The following is a 13,567-nucleotide window of genomic DNA, read 5'->3' on the forward strand; positions in this document are numbered from 1 at the left end:
TGCTTGTTTGCATTCCACATAAAATTATCAAGTAAAGCACTAAACTAGTTTTGAAGAAGGCAAAAACCTTGATTTGCTTCAATATGCCATCAAGGGAAATTAGAGATGCCAATCGTGCATCTTCAGCTGCAGTAGAAGGATTCTGAATAGGAGAACCACCATCTTCCAGTGTTAATAATGCTATATCACCCCTCATTTGTTGCAAAAGCTGATTGTAAACATGAAAAATAAAAATCGCATCACAATACTGCCATTGAAAATATATATTCAGGCATAAATATAGTAGGTATTAGGTAACATATTTGTCATGGCACAAAATGAATATATTCAGTAGCTCTGATCTTTACAAAGGGATAGACAAAGAATGGAATTTAAAGCCCAACTGTAATAGTGGGCTTACTAAATCTTCCGTCAAACACAAGACAAGCAAATTCAGACCTAGATAAGTAGCTAAGAAAAGTCAGCAACTTCCTTAAGAGCAAGATGCAGGGCAGCAAAAGATATAAGCAGTCTAACGAGAGATGAGCAACTGAGCAGAAACCTTTCTATTTAACGAGTGCAGTGACAATAACACTATTGATCTATTGGAGATCTAATTTGAAATGTGCTATGTTTGGTTCAACAGAAATTGATTTTTGGAAATTTTTTTTTTTTTTTGATAAGTAAGAATGATATATAAACGAAAGGCTACTCTATGAATGAAAAACATAGAGCAAACCCAAAAAGTACAAGGAGAAGAAATAGAGAAACAAGAGAAAACCAAACAACAAAGAAATTATAAGAGAAAAAGGGAGCAAAGAAAAGAAGGGAGGGAATCACTAGACGTGAGTCCCCACGCCCAAGACCAATCAAAAGAGTTCCACTAAAAGAAGCAAGCAACTGATCACTAGAGCTATCCAAATCCTCGAAAGTCCTCTGATTCCGTTCCTTCCAAATACACCATAGGATGCACAACGAGACTAAGTTCCAGATCTGAGACGAGTGCTTCCCCAGCCAATTCCACCAACCAAAAAGCAAGTCTGGGATCGATCTAGGAATAACCCAAGACAAGCCAAAGATTGTGGAAACAAAGCTCCATAACCGATAAGCCATCTCACAGTGAAGAAGTAAGTGGTCTACCGTCTCACCACAATGACGGCACATAATGCACCAATCCACAAAATCCAATCTCCTCAATCTCAGATTATCTCCCGTTAGGATCTTATTCCAAGCTACACACCAAACAAAAAAAGAAACTCGTCTAAGGGCCTTTACTCTCCAAATAGCTTTCCAAGGAAAGACAATTGAGGGAGAATGTCTTAATTTGTTATAATACGACCGGATGTCAAAAGCCCCGTTAGACTTCAATTTCCATCTCATCCAATCTCCAACCTCCATGGGAGGGTTAATGGAACCCATTAAACGAAGAAATTGCAGCCCTTCATCCATCTCCCAATCATTAAAAATCTACTAAAACAAACACAGACTCGGTACACCCCGACACTCCTACCGGCGAAACCACCTGAAACCTGGTACGACACAACTCCTGTAACGGCAGAACAGGACACATCGTAGGCACCAAGACACCGAAATGCTCGAACCACCCATCTCAGCCTGCATCCATACCGCCGGCGTCCGCTTATGATCTCCGGCCACCTGTATCGGCATCTCGAAGCCCGTTGAACTCAGCCCGGTGCGACACACCTCTTGTATCGACGAAACAGGGCACATTAGAGACACCGGAGGCATCGAGAAGCTCAAACCACCCATCTCGGCCTGAACCCATGCCGTCAGTGCCCTCACAAGACCTCCGGCCACCTGCGTCGGCAACTCGGAGCACGTCATGCTTACCCATGGAGTCTCCCTGTCCTTCTCGTGGGTATCGGCTGAGACTTTAAGCCCTCCACAACAATTAGAACATTCCCCAAGCCCTAATATTTTTGGGCTTGTGAAATCTGGGCCTGAACTTGAGCTACTGACTGGCATTTGGGCTGCCAGCTTGTTTGGGCCCAAACCCAGCTTGCCTTTGCTCATAACCTTCCCAGCCCGTGATACCCATTTAAACTTCTGAACTCCCCTTTTCTTTCTATCCCAGGAAACCCGCCTCCTCCCTTTCATGTCAACCTCCACAATTAGACCACTCCCTGTCCAGCACGGTCTCCTCACATCACTCGTCTCCCCATGTGCATTGGCTTTTGAGTATGATGGGAAGCATATCCTAATTCCTACCGGATTTTGCTCCCCTGACTCTGACTCCTCATCAATGCACTGCTCTCTCCTTTCCCCTTCTCCCACCACCCTCTTCTCAGGCTTGCCCACTGGATAATACCCCCCCTTGGCACTTGTAGAGCTCGGATTCACCACCATCTTCCCCACCATCTTCTCCTCTCCTAACTGTGTCCTCTTCCCCTTATCTGTAGTACCTAACTGCTTAAGCTGCTGTCTATCCTCTGCTTTTCCATGATAGCCTTGCACAGCATCAGCAAAAGTTCTAGAGTTCTTAGCCTCCAAGAAATGCCTATGCACCTGAGGAATAAAAATTGGATGACCATTTCCACCCGCATATTGGGAAGGGTTCAACATCTTTCTTAATTCAAGGCCAAAGGCCCTCCAACCACTTTTCTCTTTGCCTTCCGGGATAATAATCGACCTCCTAGACCCGCCAACTTTGAGTTCAGTCAATAGAAAGAACTGACCAAAAGAATTGGTGCTTTGTTGGAGAGTATAGGCAGTGTCACCATCTCTAAAAGTGAAAAATTGTTTGGAATTTGCCCCAACAATAATGTGTTCTATATTTGCCCCTCTCAAAAATCCGTAACAAGAAATACCGTCCCCCTTCCTCTACAACTAGATGAAAAAACTTGGATTCAATGAAAAAACTACGAAATCCCCCCATGCTAAACCCAGCTAGTAATCAATAAATCCCTCCATGCTCTGATACCATGTTTTTGGAAAATATTTTCCACATTTACAAGTGTTTGGGGGTGATAGAAAATGGTGAAAATTTTGCGACTTCATTTTCTGTAAACTTTTTTTTTTGATAAGTAAGAATGATATATATATATGAAGGGTTACTCTATGCCTGAAAAAACACAGAGCAAACTATTTTCAGCCTCACCCAAAACTTATCAACCTAACCTCCACCTCCCACCCTCCACTATTTTAGCACCCAACCACCAACCCCCACTAATGTCCCTAGCCTCCTATGGCCAACCACCTCCACCGGTGGCCGCCACCACTGCCCCAATCATGATTTTTCACATCTAAAATCTTCCTTTTTTATTATATATGTGCTTGGGAGATAAGAAAATATGAGAAAATAGTAGGAAATATGTTTTCCATAGCATTTTTAGGAACACAACCAAACATTTCCGAAGTATTTTCAAGAAAGAAATCAAACACTTGAAAATAATTTCTTTTCAAGAAAATATTTTCACTCAAAACAAAGACAGCCGTAATTCAAACAAAAGAAAATCCATTAGAAGATGTTAAGTGAATATATGATTTAAACAGAGCAGAATTGCAACTTTCCGACACATAAAACTTTACCCTAAAAGAAAGTGGGAATTAAGAAACACCAAAATCTGAGTAGAGACTAAGGAGCACCAGACCTAGTAAGATTTTAAGCACTAAATACACAAAAATCTTTCTTCTGTCTAACCTAAATATCTAGTAGAATTTAATCCATATTTTTTCTGGGATTTCAGATGTACAAATTTTTTTAATTTTAAATAACAGAGGAAGTTACAATTTACCACTCTACCCCCCATTTACACTTATCACCATGAACTTTTAGAATGCACAATTACCAGCCTAAACTACAACCCATGTTTCACTTTGCACCCTACCATCAATTAGGCTATTAACTTGGACGGAAAAGTATGTCACATACGACTCAATCCCTTAAAACAAATTGCTCCTCTTCAATCCCTTAAAACAAAATCTTTCCACATTTAACCCTTGTGATGCCACATAACCTTTGTTTTAAGGGATTGAGCAGGGGAAATTTAGTCATTTCATGTGGTGCCAAGTAAGCAGAGGTCACGTGAGGGGAAATTTAGTTTTTTCTTTTCTGTCTAAGTTAACAATCCAATTGAAAGTAGGGTGCAAAGTGAAACAAATGTAATAGTTTAGGGTGGTAATCGTGCATGATGAAAGTTTAGGGTAGTAAGTGTAAAGGGGGTATAGTTTAGGATGATAAAATGTAAAGGGGGTATATTATCCCTAAATAATATACAAGTCCACAACAACTAAAAAAAAAAACCAGTAATAACCTGGATACTAAGACGTGAGAAAAGGTTATAAGTGAAACTTTCTCGGGTGAAAACTTAAAATAAATGGCTAATTATGACATTCATAGAGATGAAGAAAAAGATGATGGTTGAAAAAATATGACTACCTTTCTTCTTTTGTGATCAACAGACTCCAGAGCTGAACGCAGCTTCGATACTTGCACTGCATCTTCTGCCTCTTCTGTTGACAAGGTACCAGCAATATCCTGATAAAAGAATGAGAAAATAGTGTCAGGAAAACTTTTAGAGAGGACAACTATAAATCCTTCATATCAAGCCAATGTCAAAAGCCACAGGAGCTGGCGCAAATATCATCAAATTGACTTGATACAGATTTCTTTTTGATAGGTAAGAATACTTTTATTGAAGAAAGAAAAAGACTACTTCATGTATAACAGACACAAAGTAGACTAAAGAGTAAAGAACTGTATACATAATTTATATTATCATAAAAAAGAGCTTCTCAAGAATATGTCCCACCTAAGACCCAGAGTCCCAGACATACCTTCAAGTGCTGCAATTGAGAAGTGTAGACCCGCTTTGCATACTCATATAAAAGCTGTCCCAGAGCATCTGTATGGGGAGGCAGTGCAGCACCAAGTCCAGCCATCCAACCATCCATAATAGCTGTTGAAAGAAGCTCCAACTGACCAGTTGTCCCCCCTGACGCATCATCTCCAGTAACAGACAGAAACTCAAAGCTCTCCGCCAGCCAGGATCTAATTTGGCGCTGCAGCTCACCTGCAGGAGTGTGCACAAAGAGAGCAGCAAGAGCTTTGTTTCCAGTTGCAAAAAATTTTGCTTCCTCCTGTATTTCCCTAAGCTTTCCACCAGTTACCTGCTGCCTCCAACTATCCTGTACATTTGAAATTTTAGTCTTACATAACATATCTAAACATGCATGTCTCTGTATTGGGTGAGGAGAAAACATGTTTACCTTCATAGCCAGAATTAAAAATCAAATCAAATCAAATAATAAATAAAAGTAAAACAGAATTAAAAAATATAAGACTACAATAGCAGCAACCTGATCAATTCCTCGTATTTTTAAAACAACTGATGAGAACTTAGACTTCTTTTCTGGTTTTATATTCACTTTAAAGCCGTGGATTTGCTCATCAACATAGCGCACAGGAGATCTTCCTGGGCTGTTACCCCGGCTGGAGCTCCTACTGCGTCCACTATTGCCCTTTTCTAGAAAGCACTCCACAGGAGAAACCTACAAACCAAAAGAACAGATACAAACTATACTCAGTAAAAACTCGAAAAGGAAAGAAATGCTTTAAGGGGAGAGGTAAATTCTGAAATTTCATTACCTTGATGGATTGCAGTTCTGGTGACCTAGCAAGCAAAGATCTAATATACAAAATTCGAACACGGGAAACAAGCATGGTATCCATTACCCTCTTCGGTTCCATTTTACGGATAAATGAGAAAACTGCATCTCTAATTTCAGCAAGTATTTCATGCTCTCTAGAAGCACCTGCTTTAATGACTGCAGCCAAAACCTGCAAAATTGAAATTGGGCAGCCACTCTTTTTAGATTTGAAGTTAAATTAATTGTCAAGCCATCCATAACTCTTTAGCCAAAACAACGATTTATTTTGATCAAACTGCTTCTCTTTCAGGATATAAGCACTCGTTGTCGGAATTATGGTAATAAACTGCCAAATATACACACACACACACACACTTCCATAGAATTCCATAATGAACCAAAGTTAGATATAATATTCATGATGCACATGTTTGAAATCACTCCAACAAATTTCAATTCCACCCTCGAAAATAAGTCTTTAATCCATTCACCCCACCCAAAGAATGTTTCAGGCATCAGAAAGAACAATCATGAATAGCCCAGTTACAACAAGCGGATTCCCGATGTCAGAACTTGTTAGAGCCTTTCTGGTGCCCCCCATGTTATACAAAAATTAGAGAAGACTATTCCTGAGGAAGTTACAACAATATCAAGCATCGAAAAGAAAATAAGCATTCTTATAAATTAAAGGTTAATATCATACCATATTTATAAAGAAATAAAAGACCAGTATTATGATTTTTCAAATTATTAGAAATTCCACAATCTTATCCCACTTAAAAAAAGGGGGGGGGGGTGTTAATCAATGATTAAGAGAGTACATATGTAATGCTTGTCATGACATAAACATCATTTGTTATATTACTTTCCCTATGATAACATCTCTGAAAAATTACAGAAGGGCTCTTCTTCCCCATTTTGAAATGGAAAACACATTATCACCGCTTGAATAATAATGTGACAGTAAACTGAAAGGATTGTAGACAGAATGACTAAGCATACCAGCATCAAAAGCTTGTTTGCCCCATCTGAAATGGCAGCAAGGCTGTCATATTGTTCAGGATCAAAGTCATTCAAGGCAGCAGTAAGATACTCTCCTGCAGGCGTTGTTTTAACTTTCTCAGAGCCTGATTTCACCAAAGCAACTGTGCCATCACTCTTTTCTGCTGCCGATGGCAAAGAAATAGCATCCATTGAACGTCCTTTATTATTGCTATTATTATCGATCCTTTTTTAAAAACAAGGACAGAGAAATCGAATGAGCATATGTTAAAGAGAATAAGACACAACAATAACAAGTAATTTCAATTTCAAATTAAAGTTATACCTCCCCTGCTCCCGAGGCTGAACATTCATCTGTCCTCTGGATAATGGACTTGACACCTGAAAAGAAAGATAAAGAGATTAGAAGTCTAGAACCACCATTTAGATGGAGCACTGGAGCACAATTCCACAAAATAAATCCACTTTGTCACTCTAGAGCCCAGCAATCTTAAAAGGAGAGCAATATAGTCACAAAAAATTCATTACCAAACAAACTTGACAAAGCATCAGGTAGAAAATATATTAAAAACAATACAAAATGATCGCGAATTTTTTACAGTTTTTCAAGGCAAAAATTTCCTTTTTCTGGATAGAGATGCGCAATTATTCATTTCTGAGCAAGAGAAAATCTACCTGGGCTGATCCAAGCAAAGATGCTTTTTCTGTTAATCTATCAAACAACTTCTCATTTTCTTCATGTAACCTCTGCAACAACAGAATATAAATGATCCTATCAGAACATAATGGCATTTAAGAGAGCAAGATGATGCAAGTCTTTCAGGAAAAATGGATTCTGCTATAGGTCATTGCTATAAATCCAAAAGCAAAGTCAGGCTGTGAGAACATATTTCATAACATTGGCTCTGGTGAAAGATGGACTCACTTCCATCCTAAAATGATCCTAGAACACACTTATTTGAACAAGATTGAATCATTGAAACATTGGCTCTGGACCTCTGGTGAAAGATGGACTCACTTCCATCCTAAAATGATCCTAGAACACATTTATTTGAACAAGATTAAAGCGTTGAAAGCTCTAGTGAACCTGACATTCCAAGATCATGTGCTCTCCCAATTTTGACACTCCACATAAGAGTTATTATAGTACCTTTATCAGCTGCAAATGCATACAAATCTGGGCACACCTCTTTCAAGACTGTTTCCCACTCCACTTATCATGCCAAATCTATCCCAACCTGACCTAATCCTCCTCCGTAAATTACAACCATGATTACTACACGCCCATTTTGTGGACCAACAACCCCATTCCTTCCCATTCTTCAAGGCAACAGCCTGTCTCAACAAGTGGTTATCCTCCTCCTCCATAACCATTTGCCTACAAGGGCCTGATTGAAATTGCTAAACTTCTAAACCCCATGTTGTATTGGAGAACACAGAGTCTTCCAATCTACCATATCAAATTGGAAATCATCACCCATATCTCCCCACCAAAAACCCCACTACAATCTTTCTAGTCTATCAACTACATATGGGGGAATGGTGAATAGAGGTAAATAATAAGGTAGGAAGACTAGATAATGTACTTTGATATACAAAAATATGATATTGATAGCCATAATCAATATAAAGTACATGGTTGATTCAAAATATACACCAAGGCAAAGACAAAAAAAAGCACAAGAATGGTAACTAGTGACTTCCACACCTAACCTAAAAAAGCACTTTACTATCTATTATTGGTTTTAAATTAATTTTGCTATGTTTTTTAAAGTTATTGATAATTTATTAATTATTTTTTACATTGAAATAAACACAAAAAATGCCTAGAAGATTGTTTACCCGAAATGTCAGTGTGTCTTGTATCGTGTTGTATTTATGCTTCTTAGCTTTGCACCAAATTTAAATAAACAAATAAAACTTAAAGAGGAAAAAAAAATGTTTAAATTGCCCTTTGCTTTAGGTGCTTCACCCTTGGCACTATACACACTTCTACTAACACTGGATTGAATATGATTTATTATAAAAATTATTATGATAACAATAAAAACCCAAGTATCTACTTAACACCTCCCCCCCCCCCTCCCCTCTCCCCAAAAAACCCGATGTATCTAATCTAAACTCAAAATAGAAACAAGCTTTTGCACAATCTTGAAAATCATAGATTATTTTTGTAAGTAAATATTTCATTTAACAAGTGCGGAGGTGCACAACTGACCATAATAATGGTGGGAGCATAGAAAGGAGAGCAAAGATAACTGGTCAAAACAATTCTGAGAGACCCCTCACATTTACATCTAAGATCCACAATAGTAAGAATCTAGTTAAGCAACCTTTTGTATGATAGTATGAGCCCCTCCCAAAAAAAAAATCCCTAAGTATCTAATCAAAACTCAAAATAGAAACCAGCTTTTGCACAATCTTGAAAATCATAGATTATTTTAATAAGTAAATATTTCATTTAACAGGTGCAGAGGTGCACAACTGGCCATGATAATGGTGGCAGCGTAGCAAGGATAACTGGCCAAAATAATTCTGAGAGACCCCTCACATTTACAACTAAGATCCACAAATAGTAAGAATCTAATTAAGGAACCTTGAGAATGATAGTAGAGACCCCTCACATTTACAACTAAGATCCACAAATAATAAGAATCTAGCTAAGCAACCTTTTGAATGATAATATAACCCAAGTATTAAGTACTACATACCTCAATTAGTGCATCACGTTTTTTAAGCTCCTCTTCAAGTTTCTTGGTCACTGTCACTGCCGAAGAATCTATGGCATCCTCAGTTGCCTTAGAAGATGAAACTCCAGGCCCTTCTGAGCCAGATGTTGACCTGGCTTCAGTGGAATGAAGAGCATCATTGAGTTGCAATTCAACACTTTTAATTTTGGCCTACATCAGAAAGGAGATAATAAGAAATACTTAAGAGATGCAAACATATAAGGAAGCAATTTCTTGATTAGGATAACATGGTCAAAATGCGACTTATGTTAATGAAATTGCAACATATAGAAACTCAGTTAAAATGTCACTAAAAGCTGAAAGTCCCATATAAGTGAAACTCACATGCATGTTCAAAATACTTGAGGATGAGAAAGTACCAAAGTAGTCCGATAACAACTTGAAAAGTTATAAGACAAGTGTCCAAAAATATGAGTCTCCTTATCAAACAACCAATCAGTAAAAGACCAACTGCCAAATTACCACCCCACTGTTTCCCTAGACCAAATACAAGAAACTCAGAAACTATCTCATTACAAAGGGATGCAGATAATAATAGATTGGTGTTGAATGTGTAAGAATAGTGTTCAGCAATAACAATTCATCACCCTTTGAGTTAACTTGAAAAAAAATAAGTGAATTGAATTTTTCCAGTTAGCATTTCTTGCAATTCATTAACGTTTTCAATGGGTTGTAAGTTAAGATCTCTGGTTTCCTAATATAGTTCCGTCATAAGGAAGATGTAGCAACACTGTTCAAGGAATTGTGCCAATGAGCTATGGCTCAACTGGCACTTCCTTCTCTCATAATAATGGATGGAAGGTGAGGTCAATGGTTCAAGACCCACTAGGTGCATATGTAATTGACCAATAAAAAAAATTGTTAAAGGAATTGTCAAGTGACATCAATCATAAGTCATTACCATCATTCACTAGATGAATAACCATATAATTTTTTTTTTTGATAAGTAGATAAATAACGATATAATTGTGATGTATATATCAATATTAGATTAACATTTTGAAAATATAGTCCAATACAGTGCATGAAAACTTCCAAGAGAACCTGTTTAATCTATCATACATGAGAAAAGCCTTATATTTAGTAACCCATATATCAACCTAAGATTAACAATATGCCAATGGTCCCTGGACCAAATTTAGTTATTATTGAATCTTTGTATTTAGCTTCTTTACTTTTGGAAGTTGTTAGTTCAGTTTTAATTAAGCTTTCCTAAAATAGGGGTAAGTTCAGTAATTTCCGGATTTCTAGAATAGGCTGTAATGTGCATACCAAAGGCCCATGAATCTTATTTTATGTTTTGGGTCCTTTTTCTATTCCGTTTATAAGTCCTTAATTACTTTTCTTTGTTATTAGGAATCCTAATCTTTCTACAAAAGAAGGTCATTTAAAAAATTAGAAGCCCTGGTCTTTCTAGGAAAGGGATTGGTAATAGCCTATATAAAGGCTTCATGTAATTAATAACACATATAGAGAGATTGGAATTAACAATATTACAATAGTGTAAATACCTTCTTTTTCCTAAGTGTTGATTGCTTAGGAAACCTAGGTGTGATTGCCTAGGGTTTATCTTTCTTTTCTTCTTGTTCAATTTACTGTTTTAACTCGAAACAGCCAACAAATTCCCTCAAGATTCACTCAAATCCATTCTTTTTATTACCTGATCCTACATAATCCATCAAACATCAAACCCCATTCAACAATCCCAATTTAGTGCTGTATTTAAAAGATCCTACATCAAAACCAATATTAGAGCCTAATAAAGCTTCTGTCCTGTGTCAATCTCCTTCCCCCACAAGTAACGGATTGAGGATAAGATCATAGGTTCAGTCCTATTCAAGCATGTCAGTTGTGTACTTTAAAAAATCAAAAAAGGGAGGAGGGGGGGAGACCAACCTGCAAAGTCTGAATTGTCAAATCTCGCTGCTGTATCTGCATTTTTTGATCTTGCTCCAACTGTAATAGTTGAGCAACTTGATTTCTGAGCTGAGCATTTTGCTCCTTCTCAATTTTAAGTTTATCCACCAGCATAATATTCTCTGACTGCATCAAATAAGATAATGAAACGGTTCACTGACATGCTTAACTGAACAAGCAATATGATCTATACTGACAGTAAAAGACCTTTTTTTTTATAAGGACAGTAAAAGACCAATTTGGAACACAGACTTTTCTGTTGAGCTGATTAAAACACCAATTACATAACCCCAGTGAAACAACATAATTAACAAATAAAATATAATTTCAAACGTTGTGACAAGCTAGAGAAAAAAATTTAACTGCAAACTATTGGGCAAATAAATATAGTAAACATCGCTTCAGAGCTAGTAAAGTGTAAAATTACCATTCAAATACCATATAAGTACCACTCAAACGTAAGAAGTTCACTCATATCAACATGACATACATTAAGAAATAAAAAGCAAGAGTATACAGCATCTTAACCATCCTGTACCAGCAGAAAACATGAAAAAGATTGCCCCATAGTAATATAGTTCCCAGTAAGAGTCTTGATGCTAATCAGTGAACAGGGTGGGAGGGGTTTTTTAGTTGTACCTTTTTTTTTACAGTGGGAGGGATGGCAGTAGGGTTCATTTCTGCCATGAGATGGTGCACAGAGACATACTGAAGAGTTTAGTTTACAAATCCTTCTACTTGGCAGACAAGGACACTACAGTGGTAAACAAGATAGCTTGTCTGCAGGGGTTTTGCATAGGTGTCCTAATTTTTGAAATACCTCTACAAGATTGAGAGGTGCTCACCATGTTAATTTATTTTGAGCTCTTGCAGGGAGCTAAGGTGCGGGGGGTTTGAGAAGATACATGAGGTTGGCAGCACAGTAGTACTAATTATTTGCGGTTAGCTTTTTAAAATAAGGCCTTTGTTGGCTGCCGCAGACATGTTGCTTGGAATGAAATTTGGTGAACTCAAACTTCCACTGAGGAGCTTTTCATTGTTTGTATAGAAGCCCTCCAGAAAATCCTCAAGGGGGGTTATTAAAAGAAATTGGGATTAATGATACCTAGTGTAAAAGGAATGAGGAGTATGTAGATCATGTCTTACTACATGAGGTTAGCCTGAGGTTTCTGAGATTTAGTATGCAAAGTTTGATGAAAGAGGTTAGCCTGGAATGTGTTTATGTGGAGTATTATGCTGGAATAAGATAAACCTTCAAAAGTATAGCATGGTTCACTCACCTTACCAAGCTCACTTTCCTGAAGAGCGCTTTTTATTTGCTTTTGGGATTTGTCATTCCCTATTCCACTTCCATTACTTAATCAAATTTTTCCTATTTTCTTTTCTGTAAGTGTTAGTGCTGGCTAGCTACTTAGGTGTTTGTGCCATTTGTACACTCCCCGCATACATTGGTTGCATCTGCTTCAGTGCATTTTAGTAAAATTGCTTACCTATTCATAAACGTGTGTTGTGTGCGCACTAATCAGTAAGCCATATCCAACTTGGGATCCATTTAAGCAAACATACAAGGCTGAATCAAAAAAGAGTATTTCCACTCCTGAAAACCTGATCCAACTGGTACGCAGACCTTCCACAAATTACTAGCACTTTTCATCAAAATAGAGTGAAGGGGATATATGAGGCTAATCACCAAATAAGATTCAATAAGCTAACATGGGGGACAATGTAAAAACTTCATGTGAACATATAACTCACTATGGAAATGGAAAACTATACCAAAATCATGTAGTTACAAAACCTTTAAATCCGATTGCAGTGTGAGAGAAACTTTCCACGCCTTTTGAACTTCATTGAAGAGTAGGACAGACTGATCATTTGCATCTTTAAGAGCCTGTTTTAGTCCCAAAACCTCTTGTGTCAGATCTTGGATTTCTTTCCCCTTTTCATACAACTCTTTACGTGCATCATTTGCCTACAAGATTCATTAAAAACTAAATGTTAGGAAGAAAATCTGTCAAAACTGTGATTTCTTTGGGAAGTACAGTGCACCAAAATGCATTGATTATATTTTGTGGACTTGGAATCTTTATTTGGGAGAGAAAATGAATCCTCTAATCAACCCCTAGCTTTAACTGTACAAGAGCTTCTTCTACATAACTATCTTTACATAAATTTTTTCTGTGGCACTTTTTTCTCTAAGATATAGGGTCCTTCCCCCCAAAAACCATAAAGTAGTAAATTAACTTTGTTAGACTCAACATTTATTTTGGGAGAAATCAGGTCCTCCAATCAACTCCTCACTTACAACC

At 37.5% G+C, this 13,567-nt stretch overlaps 1 protein-coding gene across 2 annotated transcripts in view; it reads right to left on the reverse strand.

Moving 5' to 3' along the window:
• Positions 1-13,567, reverse strand: part of LOC142624406 (kinesin-like protein KIN-14B) — a 29,065-nt gene that overhangs the window by 1,486 nt on the left and 14,012 nt on the right. For both annotated transcript variants that reach the window (XM_075797972.1, XM_075797973.1), the window contains 11 exons: positions 13,057-13,230; positions 11,238-11,384; positions 9,303-9,491; positions 7,267-7,338; positions 6,917-6,972; positions 6,592-6,817; positions 5,588-5,779; positions 5,299-5,490; positions 4,777-5,127; positions 4,379-4,477; positions 68-208 (listed from right to left, as the gene is read on the reverse strand). In XM_075797972.1, coding sequence (XP_075654087.1) covers positions 68-208; positions 4,379-4,477; positions 4,777-5,127; positions 5,299-5,490; positions 5,588-5,779; positions 6,592-6,817; positions 6,917-6,972; positions 7,267-7,338; positions 9,303-9,491; positions 11,238-11,384; positions 13,057-13,230 — 1,839 coding nt within the window. The remainder of the gene's footprint in view (positions 1-67; positions 209-4,378; positions 4,478-4,776; positions 5,128-5,298; positions 5,491-5,587; positions 5,780-6,591; positions 6,818-6,916; positions 6,973-7,266; positions 7,339-9,302; positions 9,492-11,237; positions 11,385-13,056; positions 13,231-13,567) is intronic.

Source organism: Castanea sativa, chromosome 2 (genome assembly GCF_040712315.1).
Source record: "Castanea sativa cultivar Marrone di Chiusa Pesio chromosome 2, ASM4071231v1".
NCBI lineage: Eukaryota > Viridiplantae > Streptophyta > Magnoliopsida > Fagales > Fagaceae > Castanea > Castanea sativa.